The 26,420-nt window shown below is 43.7% G+C and overlaps 1 protein-coding gene and 1 non-coding gene across 9 annotated transcripts in view; both read left to right on the top strand.

The window, feature by feature from the left end:
- The first annotated feature begins 5,074 nt into the window (after nucleotides 1-5,074).
- Nucleotides 5,075-14,718, top strand: LOC112267242. 8 transcript variants are annotated; one of them, XR_006078862.1, is made up of 8 exons: nucleotides 5,075-6,555; nucleotides 6,894-7,017; nucleotides 7,877-8,043; nucleotides 8,344-8,499; nucleotides 12,031-12,147; nucleotides 12,321-12,577; nucleotides 14,151-14,445; nucleotides 14,580-14,718. It is a non-coding gene; the product is annotated as an uncharacterized LOC112267242 (transcript). The 8 variants fall into 8 exon arrangements; XR_006078866.1 differs by lacking the exons at nucleotides 14,151-14,445; nucleotides 14,580-14,718 and having other exon boundaries at nucleotides 5,075-5,513; nucleotides 6,040-6,109; nucleotides 6,447-6,555; nucleotides 12,321-12,846; XR_006078863.1 differs by lacking the exons at nucleotides 14,151-14,445; nucleotides 14,580-14,718 and having other exon boundaries at nucleotides 5,075-5,513; nucleotides 6,040-6,109; nucleotides 6,289-6,555; nucleotides 12,321-12,846.
- A 2,795-nt stretch (nucleotides 14,719-17,513) lies between these two features.
- Nucleotides 17,514-26,420, top strand: part of LOC112267449 (protein FAM131A-like) — a 29,734-nt gene continuing 20,827 nt past the window's right edge. The window contains exons 1-3 of the mRNA XM_042296564.1: nucleotides 17,514-17,520; nucleotides 19,004-19,089; nucleotides 20,981-21,123. Coding sequence (XP_042152498.1) covers nucleotides 19,080-19,089; nucleotides 20,981-21,123 — 153 coding nt within the window. The 5' untranslated portion in view covers nucleotides 17,514-17,520; nucleotides 19,004-19,079. The remainder of the gene's footprint in view (nucleotides 17,521-19,003; nucleotides 19,090-20,980; nucleotides 21,124-26,420) is intronic.

The following is a 26,420-nucleotide window of genomic DNA, read 5'->3' as shown; positions in this document are numbered from 1 at the left end:
TTTTATATTATATAGATAGTTTTTTTTTTTTTTTAAATATAGTCTAAGATGTAACACTCTCATACCCTAGTTAGTAATGGAATGTCTAAGGCACTGCATTTCTGTGCTAGAGGCTTCACTACAGACCCTGGTTCAATTCAAGGCTGTATCACAACCAGCCATGATTGATTGGGAGTCGCATAGGGTGGCGCATAGTTTGGCCGGGGTAGGCCGTCATTGTAACTTAGAATTTGTCCTTAACTGGCTTGCCTAGTTAAATAAAAAAATGACAGATGTGGAAAAGGTGTCAGCCACAGGCCAAGTTCCTGGGAGGGCTGAGTGCCAAGGCTGTAAACAGTGTAACAGCAACGAGGTCACCTCCATACTGCGCTCGGTCAGATGCAGGTACTGTACAACCACGAGCCACATCCCACCATGACTGTCCTAAGTAACAAACTCAAACTGCAACTGTGAGCATATCTGGGATCTAACTGTGAGCATATCTTGGATCTAACTGTGAGCATATCTTGGATCTAACTATCAGCATATCTTGGATCTAACTATCAGCATATCTTGGATCTAACTGAGCATATCTTGGATCTAACTATCAGCATATCTTGGATCTAACTGAGCATATCTTGGATCTAACTCAGCATATCTTGGATCTAACTGAGCATATCTTGGATCTAACTATCAGCATATCTTGGATCTAACTATGAGCATATCTTGGATCTAACTGAGCATATCTTGGATCTAACTGAGCATATCTTGGATCTAACTATCAGCATATCTTGGATCTAACTGAGCATATCTTGGATCTAACTATCAGCATATCTTGGATCTAACTGAGCATATCTTGGATCTAACTATCAGCATATCTTGGATCTAACTATGAGCAAGATTGATAGAGCTACATTTCTACACGCTGTGCTTCTGTTGGTCTCCTTTCTCTACTCTCATCCCTCGATCCCTTCCTGTCTGACCTGTCCAGTACTCCTCTCCACTCAGGTAAGACTGTTGATTTTGTGAAAGGATACAACTCTCCACGGTGAGTTACGCCCACTGTGAGCCGGTATTTGTGCAGTGAGTGACGAGGCCAGACAACAGGGCTGTACTGACCTGGCCTACCAGATGGTCCATAACATCCCTGACATAGAAGTACAGTAGGCTTACACCATTTCATCCTTCAACACACTCAACAACCCTTTATATCCACTTAATTTGAAGCCTTTCAATTTGATGATCAAATGGCCTCCTCGTGGAATAGCAGAATTTTGTCTTCTGTGATCAACAGAAATCCATCCTCTACCTTGGTAGTGGAGGCACAAATCGTCCCCGGCCGCTCTATATTTAATCCTGTTTAGTCTGTTAACCCTTGGACCACTCCAGATAGTTGACAGAGCAGATTTGGCAGCTCGTAGAGCTAGATTCCCTTTCCTTAGGAAACATTCAAATTCATGCCATCTGCAATACACTACCTATAATGAAGACAGCATTCAACCTCATGCCCTCTTCAATACACTACTTACAGTGCATTTGGAAAGTATTCAGACCACTTCACTTTTTCTACATTTTGTTACATTACAGCCTTGTTCTAAAATGGATTCAAATGTTTTTCCTCTCATCAATCTACACCCAATATTGACAAAGCAAAAGCAGATAAATTGTTTTTGAAAATGTATTAAAAATGAAATATCACATTTACATAAGTATTCAGACCCTTTACTCAGTACTTTGCTGAAGCACCTTTGGCAGAGATTACAGCCTCAAGTCTTCTTGGGTATGATGCTACAAGCTTAACACACCTGTATTTGGGGAGTTTCTCCCATTCTTCTCTGTGGATCCTCTCAAGCTCTGTCAGGTTGGATGGGGAGTGTTGCTTCACAGCTATTTTCAGGTCTCCAGAGATGTTAGATCAGATTCATTCCAGGCTCTTGCTGGGCCACTCAAGGACATTCAGAGACTTGTCCCGAAGCCACTCCTGTGTGGTCTTGGCTGTGTGCTTAGGGTCGTTGTCCTGTTGGAAGGTGAACCTTGACCTCAATCTGAGGTCCGGAATGCTCTGGAACAAGTTTTCATCGAGGATCTCTGTACTTTGTTAAATTCCCCTTAAATTTCCCTCGAACCTGACTGGTCTCCCAGTCCCTGCCGGTGATGAGCGGTCCCAGGTTTCCTCCAGACGTAACGCTTGGCATTCAGGCCGAAGAGATCGATCTTGGTTTCATCAAACCAGAGCATATTGTTTCTCATGGTCTGAGTCCTTTAGGTGTCTTATGGCAAACTCCAATTGTGCTGTCATGTGCCTTTTACTGAGAAGTTGCTTCCATCTGGCCACTCTACCATAAAGGCCTGATTGGTGGAGTGCTGCAGAGATGGTTGTCCTTCTGGAAGGTTCTTCCATCTCCACAGGGGAACTCTGGAGTTCTATCAGAGGTACCATCGGGTTGTTGATCACCTCCCTGACCAAGGACCTTCTCCCCCGATTGCTCAGTTTTGCCGGGTGGCCAGTTCTAGGAAGGGATGTGGTGGTTCCAAGCGTCTTCCATTTAAAAATGATGGAGGCCACTGTGTTCTTGGGGACCTTCAATGCTGCCGAAAAGAGCTCTACGGACAATTCCGTTGACCCTATGGCTTGGTTTTTGCTCTGACATGCACTGTCAACTGTGGGACCATTTTATAGACAGGTGTGTGCCACTCCAAATCATATCCAGTCAATTGAATTTACCATAGGTGGACTCCAATCAAGTTGTAGAAACATCTCAAGGATGATCAATGGAAACAGGATGTACCCGAGTTCAATTTTGAGTCTCATGATAAAGGACTGAATACTAATGTAAAAAAGTTTTTATTTTTTATTTTTTACATGTTGTCTTCAATGCACCACTTATGACAACATTCCACTTCGTGTCCTCTTCAATACACTACCTACAATGAAGACAACAGAGCACTCTTTCATGTAATCACTGTAATTTTACACCACTGAAACCTTATCCCGGTGGCCATTTTGTTTCTCTCTGTTATCGGCTTATCTTGCCTGACTGTTTGTTACAGGAACCATTCTCTCCCTTGCTGACATGTTGATCCTTCAGTTACTGACTTGGTCTAATCTTTAGCCTCCTTTTATCAATCACAATAAACAGGTTCCTCCCAGTTTTCAAAGATGGCTAACTAACAGAGGCCTATCAGGTCAGTACAGTATATGGGGCACTGGGGAAGACTGTCTGTGTTCGAAATAGCACCCTAGTCCATAGGCCAGGGTTTCCAAACTATGTCCTGTGGTCCCCCCCCCCCTGGGTGCACGTTTTGGTTTTTACCCTAGCACTACACAGCTGATTCAGGTTTGTGCATTGCTTCCATAATCACAAGAGGGAGCCATCATACCAGCTATGTGACTGCACACTATTGATATGAGTGTGAGTCTGCATAATACCTCTGCCTGTGTATTGCAGGGCTGTCTGCTGCCAATGACATGACTTTTGAGCTGTACAGGGACTTCTGTACAGTATTCTCAACAAAAAACCCAAGGGATTCTTCATACTGGTGAAGAGTAAGCAGCCTGTCAACCAACCAACCAGTCAGTCAACCAACAGTGTACTGTATGCCATGGGCCCATGGGCACAACTCCTCACAGAATGTATTCAGACCCCTTGACTTTTTCCACATTTTGCTACGTTGCGGCCTTATTCTAAAATTGATTAAATGTTTTTCCTCATAAATTGACACACAATAGCCTATAATGACAAAGCGAGAACAGGTTGTTAGGGTAAAAAAATATTTATCTTATTTACATAAGTATTCATGCCCTTTTGCTATGAGACTCGAAATTGAGCTCAGGTGCATCCTGTTTCCATTGATTATCCTTGAGGTGTTTCTACAACTTTATTGGAGTCCTAATTTGGAGTCTTAATTTGGAGTGGCACACACCTGTCTATATAAGATCCCACAGTTGAAAAGTGCATGTCAGAGCAAAAACCAAGCCATGAGGTTGAAGGAATTGTCCGTAACGCTCCAAGACAGGATTGTGTCGAGGCACAGATCTGCAGAACGGTACCAAAACATTTCGGCAGCATTGAAGGTCCCCAAGAACACAGTGGCATCCATCATTCTTAAATGGAAGAAGTTTGGCCTGACCAAAACAAAACTGAGCAATTGGGGGAGAAGGGCCTTGGTCAGGGAGGTGACCAAGAACCCGATGGTCACTCTGACAGAGCTCCAGTGTTCCTCTGTGGAGATGGGACCTTCCATAAGGACAAACATCTTTGCAGCACTCCATCAATCAGGCCTTAATGGTAGGGTGGCCAGATGGAAGCCACTCCTCAGTAAAAGGCACATGACAGCCCGCTTGGAGTTTGCTAAATATCACCTAAAGGACTCTTAGACTATGAGAAACAAGATTCTCTGGACTGATGAAATCAATATTGAACTCTTTGGCCTGAATTCCATGCGTCATGTCTGGAGGAAACCTGGCACCATCCCAGCATCATGCTGTGGGGATGTTTTTCAGCGGCAGGGAATGGGAGACTAGTCAGGATCGAGGGAAAGGTGAATGGAGCAAAGTACAGAGATTATTGATGAAAACTTGTTCCAGAGCACTCCGGACCTCAGACCTGGGCAAAGCTTCACCTTCCAACAGGACAACAACCCTAAGCACACAGCCAAGACCACACAGGAGTGGCTTCGGGACAAGTTTCTAAATGTCCTTCAGTGGCCCAGCAAGAGCCTGGAATTGAACCTGATTGAACCTCTCTGGAGAGACCTGAAAATAGCTGTGCAGCGACGCTCCCCATCCAACCTGACAGAGCTTGAGAGGATCTGCAGAGAAGAATGGGAGAAACTCCCCAAACACAGGTGTGCCAAGCTTGTAGCATCATACCGAAGAAGACACAAGGCTGTAATCGCTGCCAAGGGTGCTTCAACAAAGTACTGAGTCAAGGGTCTGAATACTTATGTAAATGTGATATTTCAGTTTTTTATTTTCAATACATTTACAAAGATTTCTAGCAACCTGTTCACTTTGTCATTATGGGGTATTGTTTGTAGATTGATGAGGGAGGGAAACTATTTAATCCAATTTAGAATGAGGCTGTCACGTAACAAAATGTGGAAAAAGTGAAGGGGTCTGAATACTTTCTGAATGCACTGTAATAACGATAGCACCTACATTGCTCATGTGATGCCACATGCCTCCTGCCTGGGCCCGCATGCCACTCACTGTAACCCCACCCCCCGCAGTAACACAGCGCCAACACACCCTGCCCTCAAAACCACCCTCACACTGCTGTTTTCACTACTCACACTACTGAGTTCAGGGCTGCTTCTCTGTGTGTGTGTGTGTGTGTGTGTGTGTGATTTGAGTGTTAAGACGTGTTATGTTGAAAGACTGTGTAGTGAGAGTGTGTGGGAGTATATGTAAAAATCTGTTCATTAACAAGTTGCCATAATTATATGCATACATGATTAACTGGTGTGTGTGTTTGGCAGCTATCTCCCAGAGGAGAGCCCTTCATCCATCCAGTCCCATTGGACTCTATTATGTAAGTCATCATGAGTCCTTTATCCCCATGAGTCTACTGGGTTATTAATGATCTACTCATTTATCATCCCATTTATGATCTGTGTGTTTGATCCCGACTGTATTGGCAGATCCAAGGTCAGTGTTTATAGTGTGTTTAGTGTAAGCTCTGTTCCCACACGTTCCCTGTTAGTGTGCCTTTGATCAACTTCTACAGTCTGTTCATCAATAAAGTCATAAATAAAAGCAATCATACAGAGCTGTTGTCTGTCACCACTGGTGTTGGTTGTCTGTCACCACTGGTGTTGGTTCTTAGTCGCTACATTGGATATCTTCTTGTTCGGTGGGTCTATTGCTGAAGCTGCCAACCACTGGTTGGCCAGAAACAGTGGGGAGATCCCAAAGATACTAAATGGTGTGTGGCCTATGGTCAGTATCAGTCAGTTTTATGACCTGCCATTACTAATGACTGACGGTAAGGGAGGGCTGGAATATATTCCTTTGTTTCTCTGAGGGGTAATCAGAGAGAAGAACTGTCTTCTCTTTAGAAATCATCATGGAAACTGTCCATCGTGGCCCTGTGTCTGCTGGGAGTTTTGGGTTCAACCACAGCCAAAGGTAAGAAACCTGTCCAACACACCTTTACAGTGGATGGTCACCTGGCCTGACTTCTCATCGACTTACTTCTAGACAGTCACTATTACTTTCTTCTGAGTTTTATTTTTCATGATATGCACTCCTTTCATTGGTTTCTACTTTCCCTCTCCTCTCAAACCTTCTCACTCTCTCCTTTCAAGGACATATCTCCTCACTCCACCCTCAGTCTTTCTCACCTGATCTCGCTCTTCTCCTACTCTTCTGTCTGATCTCCTCTTACTTGTCTTAAACTTCTAAACTCTTAAGTTCTCTTCTTTCACTCCTCTGTTCATCCTCCTCTCTCACCTTGCTACACAAGTTCTTCTGAATCTGCCAAATCAACGAAGTAGGAAACAACTATCTGCGGTCCTAATAGAACAGGACGGACTTTGACGCTGTGGACCCTGACACCACTGACTACCTTATGGGTGACTATTACTCTCCCTGCTCTGCTCTCTTCCTGCAGTAAAGAATTGTAGTATTCTGGAAAGCTGGGTATTTGGAGGTCACAACAAACAGTACTGCTGATGCTTACTGTATATCAATAGACACTGCAGTGTCCTTGGTTCTTTCACTTTCTTACACTTTGGAATAGAGTACCTCATCCTGCCTTACCTATTCTTACATCACTTAGCCTACATATTTATTGTTAACATTGACTAAGATGATACTGACCCCTTTTATCACACATCATTTTCACGGGCTGAAGCGCACTGAGTATGATCTCACTCTTTTTTTCTTACCTGATGAACCCTGTTCCCTGCAGCCCTGTGACCTGTACTTTTACGTGGAGAGAGACCCCACCATGGACCCGTCCATTGCTGAGACCACAGGAAACGCCATCCGCATCCTCAACAAAAACCCCAAGCGATTCTTCCTCCTGGTGCAAGGTGAGAAAAGGGTTAACCAAGCTGTCAGTCAATGAATCTGTCCATCAACCCAATCCCAACAGGTTCCTCTTTGAAATGGGTGTACGGTTGTTTGTTAAAATGGAATCAATCTATTGAGCGAATAATCACACTACTTGCTTATACTTATACACTTGCTTATTGCTTATAATTGAACACCAAGATGCATTGATTTCAAAGTGTGTGTTACCTTGTTTTTGTATCTTGCGTCAATATAGAGGGTAGTTAGTTGCGGTGCTGATGCTGTGTGCCTCTCAGCAAGACAGTTAGGGACTGCAGTACACTACATGTATCTGCAGACTGTAGTAGGATCTGCATGTGTTTGCCGCAGTGTGAGGAGGGGGAACATTATGTTGGGATGCGACATATTACTGTTCTACAGCGGTGGCTCTTGGGCCCAGAACCTCATCCATCCTACCTTCAATCTGAGACACCATCCTGGGACCTGATTGTGCTGTTGAGCATCTTGCATCTTCAACAATGAGTTTTAAATAACACATCGCAGCAGGCTTTAAATAGAGCTGGGCATATGGTGCACCGTACCCTCTTCTCCTGCTCCCTGGGGATCCAACATATTAGCCCAACTCCTCTCCACTTTCTGACTGCACTGATGAGGAGAACAGGAGCTAGGTTGGTTTTACTTGGCTAAGTTACACTTGTAGTAGAGTAATTTCAACTTTACTCCTTGTCCCTTACACACAGACCTACGGTCAGCTTACCTTCCCCCAATCTTAACCTTAAATCATTAGAGATGACACCACAATCCTGAGCTGAGATCAGTGTTTATGGGTAACTTCATCCTTCTCTTTCTCTCTGTGTGTCACGTGGGCGTATCGACCAGGGCCTCCATGTCAGCAGAGCCTTGCACGAGACGGTTGCCTTTGACAACGACGTCGCCAAGGGGCCTGGAGCTGACCAATGAGGAGGAAACTCTCACCCTGTTGATAGCTGGCCACTCCCACACCTTCACCTTCAATGGATACCCCTTCAGAGGCCAAAGCATTCTGGGTAAGCAACGACCTCACAAAAACAACTTTCTTCATGGATTATGGTTTGTTTTCCCCATAGAGTTAGTGTTGGTTATTTTAGTCATCATTCTGAGGGCTTTTCCACTGCAGTGTTTTTTATAATTAAAGGGATGTTTGGTCAGCTGTTTTCAGTGGTTCCATGATTAGATGTTTGGGTCAGGTCATGCTAAGTTTGAAATTATCAATAGTCATGTTTCATTAGTTTAGTAATGTGCTTATGTAGTGAAGCAGTAAGAATCTCTCCCCCCTTTACATACACACACCCTTCCTCTGTCGACAGGAACGTCCTCATTCTGACAGATCTCCCCCCACCTTCCTGCTCTGCACCCAGGGTTGCCATGACTGCAGTTTTCCGGCCAAATTGGGATACTTTGAAAACGACTACTTGGGCTACTTCTAAATTGCAACATATTAACCTGCTAGAACTGCTAGAACGGTGAGAAAGCATTGGAAAACTATTTAAGGCCAATACAGGTCTTTAAACTACCTCTGAGCAAATTGTTCTAAAGTCAACTGTTCTAATGTTGACTTTTCTTATGGATAACCATATCAAGCGAAGGGTTTTACTCATGTTCAGTTCTAGGGTCTGGAGTGCTGTGCGAGTGGGAATTTGAAATGGAACATTTGGAACTCCCTGGCGTGCTTCTGTTATGGAAAAAAAGTCCATAATGAAATTAGATTAAATGTATAGAATGATAGGGTGCATTTGTTGGCCATCAAGTAGGCTATTAATTTATCTGCCATTGTAGGTTACTGTGGCCGAACATTTGATACAAAAATACAGTACCAGTCACACCTATTCATTCAAGGGTTTTTCTTTATTTTTACTGTTTTCTACATTGTAGAATAATAGTGAAGACATCAAAACGATGAAATAACACATATGGAATCATGTCGTAACCAAAAGTGTTAAACAATTAAAAATATATTTTAGATTCTTCAAAGTAGCCACCCTTTGCCTTGATGACAGCTTTGCACGCTCTTGGCATTCTCTCAACAAGCTTCGTGAGGTAGTCACCTGGAATGCTTTTCAATTAACAGGTGTGCCTTGTTAAGTCAATTTGTGGAATTTCTTTCCTCAATGCGTTTGAGCCAATCATTTGTGTAGTGACAAGGTAGGCATGGTATACAGAAGATAGCCCTATTTGGTAAAAGACCAAGTCCATATTATGACAAGAACAGCTCATATAAGTAAAGAGAAACAACAGTCCATGATTACTTTAAGACATGAAGATCAGTCAATCTGGAAAATTTCAAGAACTTTGAGAGTTTCTTCAAGTGTAGTCGCAAAAACCATCAAGCACTATGATGAAGCTGACTCTCATGCGGACCACCACAGGAAAGACCCAGAGTTACTCCTGCTGCAGAGGATACGTTCATTAGAGTTACCAGCCTCAGATTGCAGGCTAAATAAATGCTTCACAGAGTTCAAGTAACGGACACATCTCAATATCAACTGTTCAGAGGAGACTGCGTGAGTCAGGCCTTCATGGTCAAATTGCTGCAAAGAAACCACTACTAAAGGACAGGAAGAAGAGACTTGCTTTGGCGAAGGAACACCAGCAATGGACATTAGACCGGTGGATATCTGTCCGTTGGTCTGATGAGTCCAAATTTGAGATTTTTGGAGGAGGAGGTGTGATGGTGTGGGGGTCCTTTGCTGGTGACACTGTCAGTGATTTGTTTAGAATTCAAGGCACACTTAACCAGCATGGCTACCGCAGCATTCTGCAGCGATACGCCATCCCGTATGGTTTGCGCTTGTCAACAGGACAATGACCCAAAACACACCTCCAGGCTGTGTAAGGGCTATTTGACCGAGAAGGAGAGTGATGGAGTGCTGCATCAGATGACCTGGCCTCCACAATCACTTATCCTCAACCCAATGAAGATGGTTTGGGATGATGGAGTAGCAGTCAGCCTTCGTCTTGTCGTGTCCCATGTATATATCTTTGTATATATACATTTTTTATATCTCTGTATATATCTTTTCCTAAACGATATCATAACCGCCATCGAAAAGAGACATTACTGTGCAGCCGTATTCATCGACCTGGCCAAGGTCTTCGACTCTGTCAATCACCACATTCTTATCAGCAGAATCAACAGCCTTGGTTTCTGAAATGATTGCCACGCCTGGTTCACCAACTACTTCTCTGATAGAGTTCAGTGTGCAGGACCTCTGGCAGTCTCTATGAGGTGTCACAGGGTTCAATTCGAGGGCAGACTCTTCTCCGTGTTGTCACCAAACCCTTATATACCACCCACCACTGCGACCTGTATGCTCTCGATGGCTGGTCCTCGCTTCACTCGCCGCCAAATCCACTGGCTCCAGGTCATCAACAAGTCTCTGCTAAGTAAAGCCCCGCCTTACCTCCGCTCACTGGTCACCATGGACTGCAAAAATCACTGAAGCTGGAGACTCATCTCTCCCTCACTAGCTTTAAGCACCAGCTGTTGGAGCAGCTCACAGATCACTGCACCTGTACACAGCCCATCTGTAAATAGCCCATCCAACTACCTCATCCCCATACTGTATTTATTTATTTATCTTGCTCCTTTGCATCCCAGTATCTCTACTTGCACATTCATCTTCTGCACATTTACCATTCAAGTGTTTAATTGCTATATTGTAATTACTTCACCACCATGGCCTATTTAATGCCTTCCCTCCCTTATCCTACCTCATTTGCACACACTGTATATCGACTTTTTCTACTGTATTATTGGATTGTATGTTTGTTTATTCCATGTGTAACTCTGTGTTGTTGTATGTGTCGAACTGCTTTGCTTTATCTTGGCCAGGTCGCAGTTGTAAATGAGAACATGTTCTCAACTAACCTACCTGGTTAAATGAAGGTGAAATAAAAAATAAAAAATTAGTTGGACCGCAGAGTGAAGGAAAAGCAGCCAACAAGTGCTCAGCATATGTAGGAACTCTGTCAAGACTGTTGGAAAAGCATTCCTCATGAAGCTGGTTGAGAGAATGCCAAGAGTGTGCAAAGCTGTCATCAAGGCAAATATTTATAAATATATAATATATATATATATAAATAAATATATATATATAAATATATATAAATATAAATATATATTTCGATTTGTTTAACACTTTCTTGGTTACTACATGATTCCATATGTGTTATTTCATAGTTTTTGTCTTCACTATTATAGAAAATAGTAAAATAAAGAAAAACCCTTGAATGAGTAGGAGTCCAAACTTTTGACTGGTACTGTATGTTGAAATGACAATATAACTGGAGTCATTGCAAATCAATTTACCACTTGTGTAGCCTATCTGGAGCTGCAAACATATTTAACAAATAGCCTAGAACCCTGTCTGCTCCCCCCCCCCCTTTCCCAAGGTGTCACCCCTCACAGCTATGTTTACCTCCGAGGTGGTGGTGTACTCCACTAGACTGCCTCAGCCTCTGCCCGGGAGACGACACTGGCACTTTGACATTTCCTCTCCCCTGCAATTACAGAGGAAAACAAACAGCTTAGATCTTTCTCTCTTTCCCTCCCTCCCCTCTGCCTCCCTATTCTCTCTCCCTCCCCTTTCCACCTCCCCCTCTCTCCATCACTCCCTCTGAGGCTCACCAGCATTCAGGCCTCCCTCCCTCCGTTTCTCCTTCCACCTCTCCCTCTCTCTCTCTCTGAGGCTCCCCTTTGTTCAGCCCTCTCTCTCTGTCTCTCTCTGTCTCTGACTCCCCATTGTTCAGCCCTGTCTCTCTCTCACTCTCTGTATGTGTATGGCTCCCCAGTGGACCAGCCTCCCAGGTCTTGGTGGTTAATGCAGTAGTGAAACACTGCGCAGTTCATCAGTAGGGGCTGGAGAGTCTAGTACTTCATCTAAAGACTCAACAACCTGCTCGGCCCCTAGCTCCCCCAGGACACGCTCCTCTCTCACTGTGTGTGTGTGAGACCTTTAAATTGTGATTAACCCCGCTGTGTGTGTGTTTCACAGGGAAATCTCCTCTGTATGGGAAGGATATGCTGCCTTACACAACCGTGATGTACGGAAACAGCCCTGGATACAAAGTCGTAGACAACAAGCGCCCTGACAGCCATAAAGTGGACACAAGTAAGAAACCAAAACTAGTATCTGTTCTTGTATATTTTTCCTCTCTTACAATCATCCCTTCTCCTTTGGCCTTCTTTATAAATATTCCTCCTGCTGCATGTTTATCTCTCCAGTCCATATTCACATATTTATTAATCTCTCTCCTCTCCTCCCCCTCTCTTTCTCTTGGTCAGAGTGGAAGGACTACATGCAGCTGTCTGCAGTGCCCCTGGACACTGAGACCCATGGTGGGGAGGACGTGGTGGTACTGGCCCGCGTCCCCATGGCCCACCTCTTCCACTGGGTCCAGGAGCAAAGTTACCTGGCCTATGCCATGGCTTATACTGGCTGTGTGGGATGGGACCTCAGGCACTGTGAATGTAGACCTCAACACACCAACAGGATCCTCATCACTACTACTGCTGATGATAGGAACAGTGCACCATCCCAGGTACCCTCCATCGCTCTCATTACTGCCCTACTGGCTGCACTGCTGCAATGAGAGACTGGTGGAGGTGGAGAAGTGGGAGGGAGAGTAAGAGAATGAAAGTAGAATAAAAGGGATCCGTTTTGCTACTCGTCTTAAACAAATACATGTGCTCTTTAACAATATGATTTTGTCAAATTATTGTAAATTATGAGAATACTCACATTTGTATTTGTTTATTTAAATAAATAATATATTTGCTGCTAATAAAAAGTATATGGACTAGAAGATGACCGTTCTGATAACTTTGTCTTCATTTCAGCCCCGAGTCAATAATAACACGTTGGTTAGTCAGAGGAAAAGTGCTGTAGGCCTATTTAGCAGTGTGAGGAAACCATAGAAGGATTAGGATTGGGGAATGACTAGTTCCCTCCTGGCGGCCAAAGCCGTTTGATCTCCTATTCTAATATCTGCGTCGCTAATTGAGGATCGAGGGCGCCAAGTGTTTGATGACATTACTACAGCAGGCCATTAATAATGCACAATATTTAAAGATCACCTATTTCCGTCGCATAATGACAGATTATGGTAATTATTTTGTACAGCTGTTGCAGAATTTGGCTATTACGAGTGTACGGACCCTCCTTGCACCCAATGTTCTCTTATTTTTAAAGCATCAGGTCATTTCCTTGTAGTTGTAGACACCCTTCAAACTATTGCCATTGTACTTGTGTAATTGTATAATCCACCATCCGCGTAGGCTACTTGTCGAACAAATAAGAGGACCACAATGGAAATGAATCTGTAGACTACTTGTGTTTTGTGTTACGTTAGCCTACTGTGTACTGCTATCTCAGCCAAGCCTAGACAATTGATTGAATTTATTAAAATAGTTAGTTGGATCTCAGAGCTATTAATTGCAATATAGGCTTAGCAAATCTATCTTGTGCGTCTGGCTTCATGCTGCATCACTCCGCTGCACCGCGCAACAGGCCTTCTCTTGACTCAGGTGTTGTTACACAATACGGCCTTTTGGTGCCGCTAGAACACAAATAAATCAGTTCGTGTGTGTGTGTGTGTGTGTGTGTGTGTGTGAGAGAGAACTTCAGGTTTCTGCAAATTTGATGTTACGAAATCGAGACAGATCGCGCAACGGTGGGTGTAAGATATTGGACAGGTAGGGTACCAAAGGGTGAAGGGGTTATAGAGGAAAAAATATACAACAAGCCGTCTACACTAAAAAAAAATAGGGGTTCAACAAGGTTCTTGCAGGAACCTAACTGCCCAACTGAAATATTTTTATTTAGATTTGAGAAGACACCAGGTGCAGGCACTTAAATTGAGATCTTTCCATTTTTCAGTTAAGGTAAAAGGTTTCTCCTTTTATGATCTAAAATGATATTGTTTTTGATGACACCATCTATCTTTTCATATTACTGCAAATTGTGGTCTTATTTCACACTTTCTCCCTATTAAAACATTCTGAAAATGGACACAAGTCAATGGATATTGTTTAACAGAGGTAAGAATATGTTAAAGAAATAGCTGCATTGGGCACAGATGACTGAACTGCTGACTTATTTGTGTGTGTCTGCAGGTATTCTGACGAGGAGGCACACAATGGACACTGTCAAGTTGATAGTGGCTAGTGGAACCTGACTATCCATGTATCACCAGACTGGAAAAAATTGTCTCTGAATATGATTAAATATGTAATTGTAATACAATTGGTATTCGTTGTCTCATAAATCTATGCAGATCACATATATCATCTACAATTAATTTGAATGAATGGCTTCTCTAAAACCTTATAGGAATCAGTCACAGCAGCCATCTTCCTCCTCCCTGACCTCTTCAATGAAGATCCCAGAGGTCTCTACATTATGGACGAGGTATGTCTATGAAAACCTGTCAAAAGTGAAGTTTTTTCAGTCACATACTTTTTACCACAAAAAAACAAGATATGACTACTGTCGTACACGTTTTGTTAATCATCTGTATAATGATATATTTGTTATATTCACAGACTTTACCCACCCTACACCTCTGATGAATATAACAGGAAACCTGTTTGATCACCATGCACTGCAAAACCATTCTGGCGATGGATATCCTACAGAGGGCATCAACACGCCAGACAGAGGATATACCTATTGGACTTGCGGCTGGGAGTGTGCCTCAATTGTATTTTTGTATTCTGCTTTGCCACTAAAATCATATTATAAACTGGGTGGTTCGAGGCCTGCTGTATACCACGGGTATGACAAAACATGTATTTGTACTGCTCTAATTACAGCGGTGCTGTAAACACTTTAGTATTGGTATAACTGCCACAGGTGGAATCTGAGTATGTACGCCTATTTTGACCGCTTTTAGCTCAATTCCAACGCACCACGTTGGCTGTCCATAATAACTGTGAGAGAGGTTTCACCTGGCTAGAGCTAGTGATTTTTAAAATAAACGATCGCAAACGTTTCCTCGCTTCCAGAGCGAGAAGGGCAGAGAGGTAGACCACCACCGCGCGATGCCTAAGTAGGCTAGCCATGCACCTGCTGCTGTTGTTTTAGTCATCCTGATACGTCTATTAGAACCCCTCCAACAAAGCTTTCCAAATGCCCCTGCAAATTGTGCGAGTACGTGAGTGAGAGAAAATTAGTAGGCCATATATTAGAGATACAGAGCGAAATACCATTACTGTGTCCTCCCTTCCTGCCATGGATGACTTCTCACATCAATACTTCTGTCCAATACACTATAGTATCACATATGGAGTTTCCTCATTACTCAGGCCTGATTAAGTCACAGACCCGAAGGTTGTGGAGCTTCACTGCGTTATGTTCTCATTTCCATCGAAACACCGCGCATTTATCTAGGTTATTTTTTACTTTTCACCCCTTTAGATCCCTGGTAGGAGCTGCACCTCATGCGAACGCTTTCTGTGAAACGATAATGTCAGGCAGGCGCATTAGAAGAAGTGGGTACGTGGGTCAGCAGCAGCTCGAGCGAGCTATGTTTAGCGTCATGGTGGGCGTTTAAGAGAGAAGAGGACTGAAGATGTTACAATGCATGCAGGCCTACTTTTTTAAATGCTTTGTGCGTCGTGTCACTTATATCCCATTGCCTAGTATAAGGCAAGGCTAAGTATGGTCTATAGGCTAAGCAATATGCAAAGCACATAGCTAAGGTTACTGCCTTTCTAGGGAGTATTTCCTAGCCACAAGGCTTCTACATCTGCATTGCTCTCTGGGGTTTTAGGCACGGTTTCTGTATAACCACTTGGTGACAACTGCTGTTGTAAAAATAGCTTTATAAGTAAATGTGATTGACTGATAGCCTGTCTATGTATGGTCTTGACCACCTGCCGACTGGCCGTAGCTATGTATTTAACTTTCCACACACTGAATAACCAAATAGGGGGGAGAGTGGTCCTTGTCCCTAAGATGTCGGCACAAATACGAGAATAACCAAAACGTACTCCTGATTCCGGATTCTTTCGTGAAATGCCTAAGTGTTGCATTTTGCAAGGCCGTCAATTATAAGCTTTCATCTTTAAAAGCTATGCTTGTAAAGTTTTAATCAGGCCTTGCATATTTAACTAGACCCTACCCACAGGAGGTGAGTAAGATCAGTTGAACAAATTGTAATAAGTTATCTCAGTGGGCTTTCATCGGCCCTCACTAAAATCGCATCTGCTGAGAAATGCAACTTTGAATTGAGAACATAAATCCCTAACTATTTCTTTCTCCACTTCTACCCCCTCCCCTTTCTGAAATGCGCTGGTCCTTCCACGGTGACATCCTCCAATCAGCTCTCTTTCCACGTCCAGTAGAGTGAAAAGGGAGGTGGAAACTCGGCCTTGTGTATAAAGTCAGTTTTCGGATTTTTATACTAATGCAACCTGCAACTATTCTGCTAGCCAAGGCCAAGTGACGCTAGTAGGCTAGAGCTACACGGAGAACGCGGGGCGACCCCTTGCTGGTGTATGGATTTCACTGGCGTGTGACGACGAGGTGGGAACCCCCACCAGCGGAGCGTAAAGCCAATGCTGCTGCCACCGCCTCGTAGCCCAAGCAGACGTGCGCTGTCCAGCCGCGGTGGTGCTGAAACACCAGCATCGATCCTTCCCTCAGTGACGTAGGGAGAGAGGGATTCGGTTAGGCTACAAACAGGTAGATTAATTTTGTAATAATAAAACTGCACAAAGACTACACAGAAGCCATAATGAAAATGCAGAACTTGCAAGCAAGCAAAGCAGTAACAAAAACCAAGTGAAAACGGGGACGAACGTGCTGGACTTTTCCCCGCCCTCGGCGTCACTCGAGGGGTCTGAGCAGCACGCGGTATCCTTGCGGAACCCAGAGAAGACTCCCGGGAGAGAGAGACTTCCGATCTATAAGGTACGCTCAGGTCGTTTTTGCAGAAAGAAAACGGGTGTGGGTTAGGCTACTCGTCTAAGAAGCGAAAATGGGCTGTGTTGGTTCCAAAACGCCAGTTGGTAAGAGTTCTTCAATTTTGTTGTGATCCTAAAAGCACGTCCCAGACAGCCTGATTTGTGCATACATCGAATTGTGTAAATTGGGCTGCTTGTGAAGTCTTGTGCACGGAAAATATAAGAGGTGCAATGAGTCGTTTGGGTATTGAACTAGACTGTAACCCTTGCTTTCATCTTTGAGATTAGAGATTTCTAGATTGACCAGAAATATGTTGACGATATTCAATCAGTTGAGAATAGGGAGGGACGGGAGCTTTCTTCTGGAGAAGCTGCAGCAGATGAGGATGGAGTGCTAGCATCAAGATGCCGCGAGAGCTGATCTCATATATCTTTTTGTTGGGCGCGCGAGGCAGGAGAGAGTGAAGTGCTTTTTCTGCTGTTAAAGGATGCGGAGCTGAAGGTTTTATGTTTGAATGACAAGACTTTTCCGGCCGGCACCATGGTTTTGACCGCATTGACACAGTTTAGCTGGAAGGTAAGACAGCATATTGCTCCTATCTACGCTTTCTGTCGTGATGTTATCCGGGCTATTACAAGAGCTATTCTTACAGACATAGCCGTCATTCAGCATAACATCGTTGAATTGACTAAGCTGTAATTAGTCATTTTTAAGAAATAGGGGGCTACCCTCGTTCGGAAACGCATAATTTGAATAAAATATATCACTGTGTTAGGACATAGGCTACATAGCCCACAGACTGATTTGCTATTTCCGATTGACGAGCTTCCTCGGTTGACACCGCAGTTGTCATGTTCTCCCGCTGGTTGTTTACAATATTCTGCCAGTCTGTCGGTCTCAGTCCGCCTAGTCGATGAAGCTCTTACGTGCCTTCCCGTCTCCTCTTCAATGGTGTTTCCCACCGAACGATCCCTCGCTCCGTCCTGGGAATTAATTTGATGGGGCCTTGCAGAAGCGATAAATCACACGCTCTCCACACATCCATCCATCAGTGCAAACAACCATGTAATCACAACACACACACACACACACACACACACACACACACACACACACACACACACACACACACACACACACACACACACACACACACACACACACACACACACACACACACACACACAGCAAGCGAAATACAATATTTTTAGCAATATAAACAAACCAGTGCTGATCTATTTGATATGCATATAAATCTGGAAGCCAGGCCCCCTAATTGCTTATCAATTATTTGCTCCTTCAGACCCTTGATAATGACTTGTAGGCTAATGTGCTACCATCGCCAGAACGCCTATCAGCACTTGTCAGGACTGTGACATGTCAATGTAATCATATTGCTGTCCATACTACAGACTTAGATGGGCTGCTTCAAGCGTTCTGTCTTTGTAGCGTTCTGTGTCGTGCATGGCTGTCAGTGTCACCCCAGTAATAGCCTACAGAGTCCTGTCGTTGTTGTAGGCTACAAGACAAGACCCAGTTGTTTGCCCATTATAACTCTATGTAGATGACATCACCACGCAGCTGGCCTTGACATAATTATGTTGATTTCCTCTTAAGTCTTTCAGTGAGCCCGGAAGACAGGACGCGCACGGCCATGGTCTATGTATTGTTTCCACGACAACGACAGAAAGCAAGACACCTAAAAGCGTTATAGACACCTGCTCTTCAAGCAGATACATGTAGATTTAAAATACACTGATATCTAAGGCTAGATGGATAAAAAAGCATACATGAACTATAAAAGATATAGCATAGAGCAAATAAAAAAATGATGCAAATATGACGGATGTCCGCGAGCCTTTCATTACCTAGTGATCCGCTCTCTTTTGATACACGCGGCCGCATAGACACTGCTGCACAACCTGACGTCGTTAGCCCTTCAATTTCAAAAATCCCAGGCTATGCCTATAGGATTACAACGCCCCCCCCGTAGTTTTCTCTAGGCTACATAGGCTTTTGAATCTGTTTTTATTTTATTTCGTCCTATTTTTTTTTACAGATTGGTCCTCATTGCATTTCTCTGTGGACCAGGGACTTTATGGAATCATCGAGGTTGCCATGAGACACGATCACATATGGGATGCGGTATTGCCTTTGATTAATTTGTTTATTTAAGGTCTTATATAATTAGGCCACGTTCAGCCTACATGTTGTTTGTGTTGTGGGGCTACTACTGTGATTTAAAAAAGGTCATAACCTGATCCATTTGTCATTCCAGAGGCAAGTGAAAATCATTGTTTACATGCCAGATATTAGACATCTAAATATTGCCATTTAGCTCGGCAGTAGTGCCGGTTGGTAGGCTTTTTGTGTTTATTGGTTTGCTAATTCTCACCAACACGATCTCAGCATCAAGTCGATTCCGTCGTCATAGAAACGGTTAATGAGGTGTGTGTCTCTCTGTGTGTGATCCAGGGGGGTAACAGAGTGGGCATTACATGTTTCGTCTACCCCAAAGCAATCTGTATGTGTGAGGGTTGAAAATCAACACACATCAAAAGGGAGCCACCGGGTCAAATGACAAACCAACACCTTCCAAGCCCCTTCCATGAATCTAATTTACCAAACAGCGCGTGGATCCATCACCTCTCCGAACAATACTTTAATTAGCGAGCGAGCCATGGATTCCAAGATACAAAACACCCCGAGGCATTTGATCCCAACACATCCAATTAAATGGCAGATATTGAATCCTCCTGGCGCGAGCAACTTGAGCTCGTAAGTGATGAGGCCAGATATATTGGGCTTAATATCAGAGATGGGTGCGGCGACTAATCGAGCGAAGAAGAGTTCTTTTCACATGCTGTAACTAGAAACTGTTCTCTTGAGAGGAGAGCAAAGGAGAAGTTATCCTTTGACATTATAGACCCACTCTGATTACTGAAAGGAAATATCCAGTAGAGACTGAGGTTTTTGTAATCAACTGATACTAAATGGCACTTGTCATTCATTATTGGCACTTGCATGGTTGATTATCTAGTCATGTTGCACTCAGCCCCACAAGCCTATCCATTGAAAACAGCGATCACACAGTGCACTGGAGACTAGAAGCTGTCCAAGTGCTGAAACACCTATAGGGCATTTCCATGCTTAAGTTTTGCAATCTTGGTCCATCCTTCAGAGATAAGTTTAACAAATAGAATTAAATACAATATTTATCATTTTTGTATTGAACGACTGGTGGAAACGATTAGCTAAGGAGTACCGCCATTGTGCCAAGTGATGACGTAAGCGTCTAAGAAACAAGGCCAATTCGATCTATTTAGTTTTTGAAAGTTTTCCCACGTGCAAAAAAAACAAAAGCACGCGCACTGTATATTTCTAAGGATAATTGCAGAAAATAATATTTTTAGAAATTATTATTTTTAAAGAAATATATTAGGTCTATTTCTCTGAATTATTATTCAATTAAGTTTTTCGCGGTGCCAATTCCAGCCCGAGGGAGCTGGTTGAAGGGATGGTGGCATTTGAGCTCGCTCGAGCACAACGTGCCCATAGTCTTTTTTTCTCTTCCATTTAGGCCTATTGGTTAGTGCCTTGGCACTCATTCTTAATGGAGGGCGGTTGAAATGCATGCAGCCAGGTTGTCATAAAGAGATGGCAATTATATCTGCTTTATTTGCTTAGCAGGGATGGGCACTGACCTCCTTGTAGCTTAGTCTGTGTTGCCTGCATGATGTGGCATGATGTGGCATGACTGCAAAGTGGATGTGCACGAGGACAGTCCCCTCCCATAGCCTCCCGTGGTATCTCACTTCAAGTGGACCCTGTCGTTTTCATTACTATTTTAAATCGGTTTTAACTGGGGTTAATAGTTGGCCTATTCTAAGGGACACTGCATTGAGATACCACATAGGGCCCGCAGAGCATTCTAAACGCTACGGCTGGGTTAGCCCCCGCAGTGGATGCTTAGTCCCTCTCGAGGCAGGGTTGGCATGGTGATTTGCCGTTTACCTACGTTCTCTCCTTTCGACAGTGGCGGTCGACAGTCCTATGTTGCGCGTGGACTGGAGCGAAGCAAACTCTGTGTCTGACCTGGCGCTCTTGGGGAACACGCGGACCTGCTTGGCTCGCAGACACATTCGCCACGCGCCCCTAGAGACACTGGACCACTACGAGGTGCTGATTCTCAGTTTCACCCTTTTTTTTTTGTCTCCGTCCGCAGTTACTTGACACTTCAGCGTCCCCTGGCCTTGCCGCCCAGCTACAGCTATCATACACTGTGTATTCATGCGCGACCCTCTATCGCAGGATGTTTTCACTGGAGGAATGCTTATTGATTAGGCGTATACTGTTTACTCGATAATGCGCTGCATGAGGTGGAACATCATTTTCATCTCTGTTATAATGGGTGCGTTTACACCATATTCCATCAGCCTAAAGCAGCAGTTCTGAACGGAACATTTGTATCACCAATATACTTATATGTTTTAACTACAGTAGCCTATTCGGTATAGAACTACAATTAGATAAACCCTAGTGTTGCTCGTTTATGTGTATATTTTGTCTAATGTAATGGGATCGCCGATAATAGACCGAAAGGGCACCCAAATAATCACAGCTGATGGTAGAATAGCTCTGAATTTCTTCTTCATCTTCGAAGTCAGTAGTAATTCGCGATGTGAAGCAGAAAATTATTTTCTCAACCTTTTCTGGTTTAATAATTACCTAATTAACTAAGCCGTCCAAGTCGTTAACGAGTGATTCCGCTTTGGGTTTCTTCATTTTGGTTTTCATTAAATGTTCACCAGTTAGTTTTCTAATTATTATATGAAGTCATTCAAAGTAATTAGCAATTAATTTTTAATTCAGCTTTCAAATGGGAATCTCAGTGGCACTGAAAGTAATGCAGTTTTGCCTTGGCCTAAATGCAATTAAACAGCTCTACTAAGGAGATTTGGACGGTTGGGTCGGCAGCGGCTCCGCGGCCAACGCTGCAGTCTCATTTACTGTGTAGGCTCAGCACTTCTGACTGACTGCCTGGCTTTGTACCCGGAGGTTGGTCGCAGTGCCACGTTGACATTGGGTTGACTTGATTGTTCCTTTCGGAGTAGCTCTCTGTCACGATTTATAAATATTATTTACTGAATGGCACAATTTTATAACGATTAGGCTATATCTAAACAATTTCAGGTATAGGCCTATCCAGAGGTGGAAACAATTCTGCAATGAACCGGCTCACATATTGTATATGCCTATTTAATTGTGTCCATATTATCTCTCGCTATTGACAGTCTTCTGCAGGCTATGGAGAAGTAAATAGAAGTTAGAAGGTTGCTGGAATAATTCACTCAAAGCTAATAATGAATCCGTCTAATCTCATCGATCAGTGCGCACCATCTAGACGTCGCAATGAGCCAGCGCGTGGCTGCAGGAACGAGGAGATGATTAGCACCGCCAAAACATTCCCTTCTCGTCTCTCCTATTTTCATGGCTCTATTGAATATCTCGGAGCTGGAATAGAACGGCAGGGGCATTGTGCGTGTTTTCCGCTTGGTGACCCTCCAGGCACTGTCGCAGATGCCGGTTGCCAGACGGATGCTCCGCGAGTGCACGTGTGTCGGCTCGTCCTCTCTCCACGTTCAACAAGCTATATAGACGACGCATCTGTTCGTAGACCAGACAGTGTCGCCTCTGAAACCTATAGAGAGCATTTGAGGCTTTGGGCTTCCAGAGGAACATATGAACGTATAGCTAGATTGAGACAATGAGTAAAATACAAAGGGTTGCAGCAGAAATTAAACGGTATTGTGGCTATCCGTGGTGCATGTGACGTAATCTATAGCAATTCTCCTTTGGTAGAAAGTCGATTAACGGAAAACCGTTTTCGAAGCACATGCATAGGGTCACGAGGAGGCGAGGAATCGATGTTCATCCTATGTTCCATGGAAAAGCTGCTCTTCTGCGAGAAAATAAGGGGCGTTGTCACGGATGAAGGAACACTGGTATGACATTTCACTGATGTCAATGATTTTGTAGCTAAGGATGCTTTCTTGCATGCAATATTTGCGTGTGTGTATGTGGGTGTATTTGTGCGTGCAGCCAGTGTGCGCGCGTGCGTTTGTTTTTGTTATATCATGTTACAGCATAGCCTACTTGCGGAAATGCCTCATATTCAGCGTATTCAATTCAAAGGAACTGGAGCAGAGCTGCCCAGTGCTGGAAAGCCTGTGGTAGGGCATTGCTGTGTCTCCCTGTCGCTATATTCACGTCACTCTGGCACCTGGTGTTTTGCAACCTATTCCTCTTCATCCGTCTGTGTTGGGATGAATGCCGCCGAGTAGGGGAGAGTGGGTGAAGAGGTAGAGTGGGTGACGGTGGTGTAAGCTGTAGTGGCCCCCGGGGTCTTGTGAAACGCGATGGCATGCCATACATATCTCTCAGATTGTCTTCAGTGATCTGGGAGCTCCTCTTTCTCGTTCTCTCTCCTTTGCGGCGCTAGAGGATTATCACGCCTCAATGGTGGTTGATATAATCGCCAGCGCGTGAACATCTGAGCTCGCGGGGCCGCTGCCTCAGGTCTGTTTCTAAAATTGTCAGTGTTTAGAGCGCTCCAAAAACTGTCATTGTGTTCTGCTTCTGTTGCTAATTATTCTACCGTCATGAATTAGCAATGCACAAGCTTGCCATGGGATCAACTAGCTGTCTACATAAACACGCGGACCAAGCTAGGCTATAAAAAGCGATGGCGAACAAAAGCGCGTGTCAACACCAGATGCAAAGTCTGTGGTGTGACTTTGCAGGACGAGCAGACCATCAGTAGCGGTGCGTGGGTAAAATCACTTGGGAAGCCAAGCCAGTAAAAAAAGCCATATTGCAATCTATGTGTTGTGATAATAGCATTGCTTTTTCTATAACCTTTAAGTTTATATGCCTTGAGACCGTGATATATAGGCCTAAAGCTGAGACAAGATGACACAGTGGCAGAATAAATTCAACCACACCTTTGTACTATTACAAAACGGGAGAGCAACCTCTGTCCGGTGAAGCCCACAAACATATGGCATGTAATGGTTACATGACCTACAGCATGGTGAAGCAAGTTAATGTTTCCGACATTTTCGGACTACTAAACAACTATTGATCTAGAACCACTGAGAGTTACCGCAAGTCACAAAGAAAACAGGAGCTGCCTCCACTTCAACTTTTTCAACTGCACCATTTCGTCTTCAACATTTCAAAATAATCAAATCACCTATGCTTAGTCTAATACAGTGCCAACTAAAATATACCAAAAAGTATTTAGTCTAATCAATGTAAGCTAAGTATGATGTGGCTGTCCATGGTTCTGATTTGTGTCATCCTGCCATCCTCCTCTCTTTCATGTTGACGAAATGGTCAATGACTCTGTCATACAGTACACTATTTGTTGTTGTCCTAGGCTACCTACCTAAAACGCTTGCTCGCTAGCCTAACTTCCTTTCATGGGCAACGTTAGCTAGTTAATATTAGTCATCTACATCTAGCTACACATTGCACTTTCATCCTCTCAGGCCAGGAGCACAATGTATGAATTTATGGTTGGATCAAAGTCACTTTTATAATCATTGGTCAGTACAGATAATTAAGTCAAATCACAAGTCCATCCATGGTTAATATAGGAAAGGGACAATTATTTATAGCCAGCCACCGGAGGAGAACACAATAAGATGTAACAATTGAAGTTGTTTCTGTTAATGACATATTTCTCTTGATGTGCTGTGATAGGAGTGACACCAAATCCATACTGGCTTCCCTTTATATATTGTTTTGGTGCGCCAGGACCATTCACAGTTGAGTTCACTCAGTTTAGCTCCACGCTGATTGGCTATTATTTTATTATTATTTTCATCAAGGGAGGCCAAATGCTCGCTGGATTGCATTCCATGCATTCAGTGCTACAGGCGGCAACCATGTTAATGGCCAGACAGCATCAGATACTGTAGATGGCCTAGTCATGGAGACAGAGGGGTGCTGTTTGGCTCACCCGGATGATTTCTCTGGTGAAATTACATTCAGCGTCTTGCGAATTGAAGGGAAATTATGAAAACACATGGAGACAAAAGATACATTATTTTATCTTTGTACCTTTTTATCTTGGTTAATTTTTTGGGGAAGCCTGGCTTCCCTTGGCATCCCTGAATATATGCCACTGCAGACCATAACATGGGAGTAGCATAATATCTAGATTTCATAGTTATTATACACATTTCTAAAGCATTTAATCCCTCTGTGCTGAATGACTACTGCCCTGTCGCCTTGACATCCTTAGTAATGAAATGCAGTGAGAAAATTATGAAAAGTCATATTCTCAGCGTCACCATTTCAATTTGCCTATCAGCCCAGCAGAGGAGTTTATGATGCCATTCTTACTCTCCTCAACATGGTCTACAGACACCTAGAGGGTGCCAAATCCCATGTCAGGGTTTTGTGGCTGCTGGACTTCCTGAGCCAACGGTCACAGCGTGCCGAAATAGGTCCCCACGTGTCGGACATACGCAACACCAACACAGGCTGTCCTCAGGGATGTGTTTTCTCCCCACTCCTGTACATCTTGTACACTAATAGTTGTACTAGTTCCCATCCTGACAGACACCTCGTTAAGTTCTCTGCTGACACTGCCTTGATCAGCCTGTTGCTTGATGAAGAGGAACACCATGGCCCGGTCCTAAATGACTTTGTAGAGTGGTGTGACGAATCACACTTGGTCCTCAATGCCAATAAGACCAAAGAGATGCATAGACTTCAGGAAGTGTACAACACCTACCTCTGCAACATCTATCAGAGGGCAGAACATAGAGATTGTAGAGGAATACAAATATCTTGGTGTCCTCTTGGACAATAAGTTTCAGTGGAGTAAATGGACAGACCTGATCTACAAAAAGAGTCAACAGAGACTGTACTTTCTCAAAAAGATGGGATCTTTTCATGTTAATTGTACTATACAGACTCTGTTTTACAAATGTTTAATTGAGAGTATTTTAACTTTTTGTATTGTTTGTTGGTTTGGCAATGCCACTGTCAGCCAGAGAAATATGCTGAGAAGAATTATCACCACAGCAAGCAAGGTACTGGGAGTCAAACAGACAGGCCTGGATGAGATCTTTAAGGTCAGGGCCCTCCACAAGGCTCACAAAATAATTTTAGACCTAAGCCACCCCCTGTACCCAGACTTTGAACTACTCCCCTCTAGGCGCAGGCATAGGGCATCCCTCGGCAGGAAAAACAGAACTAGACAATCATTTGTGCCAGGTGTGATATCCCTCCTAAATAGCTTAAGCTAATGTTTCTATCTGCCCAGTAAGATCAGCAGGCTAATGTTCCTATCCACCCAGTAAGGCCAGCAGGCTAATGTTCCTATCCACCCAGTAAGGCCAGCAGGCTAATGTTCCTATCCACCCAGTAAGGCCAGCAGGCTAATGTTCCTATCCACCGAG

The sequence above is a fragment of the Oncorhynchus tshawytscha genome, linkage group LG14 (assembly GCF_018296145.1).
Source record: "Oncorhynchus tshawytscha isolate Ot180627B linkage group LG14, Otsh_v2.0, whole genome shotgun sequence".
NCBI lineage: Eukaryota > Metazoa > Chordata > Actinopteri > Salmoniformes > Salmonidae > Oncorhynchus > Oncorhynchus tshawytscha.
Note: the sequence above shows the minus strand (reverse complement) of the source record. Positions and strands in the feature narration are given on the sequence as shown.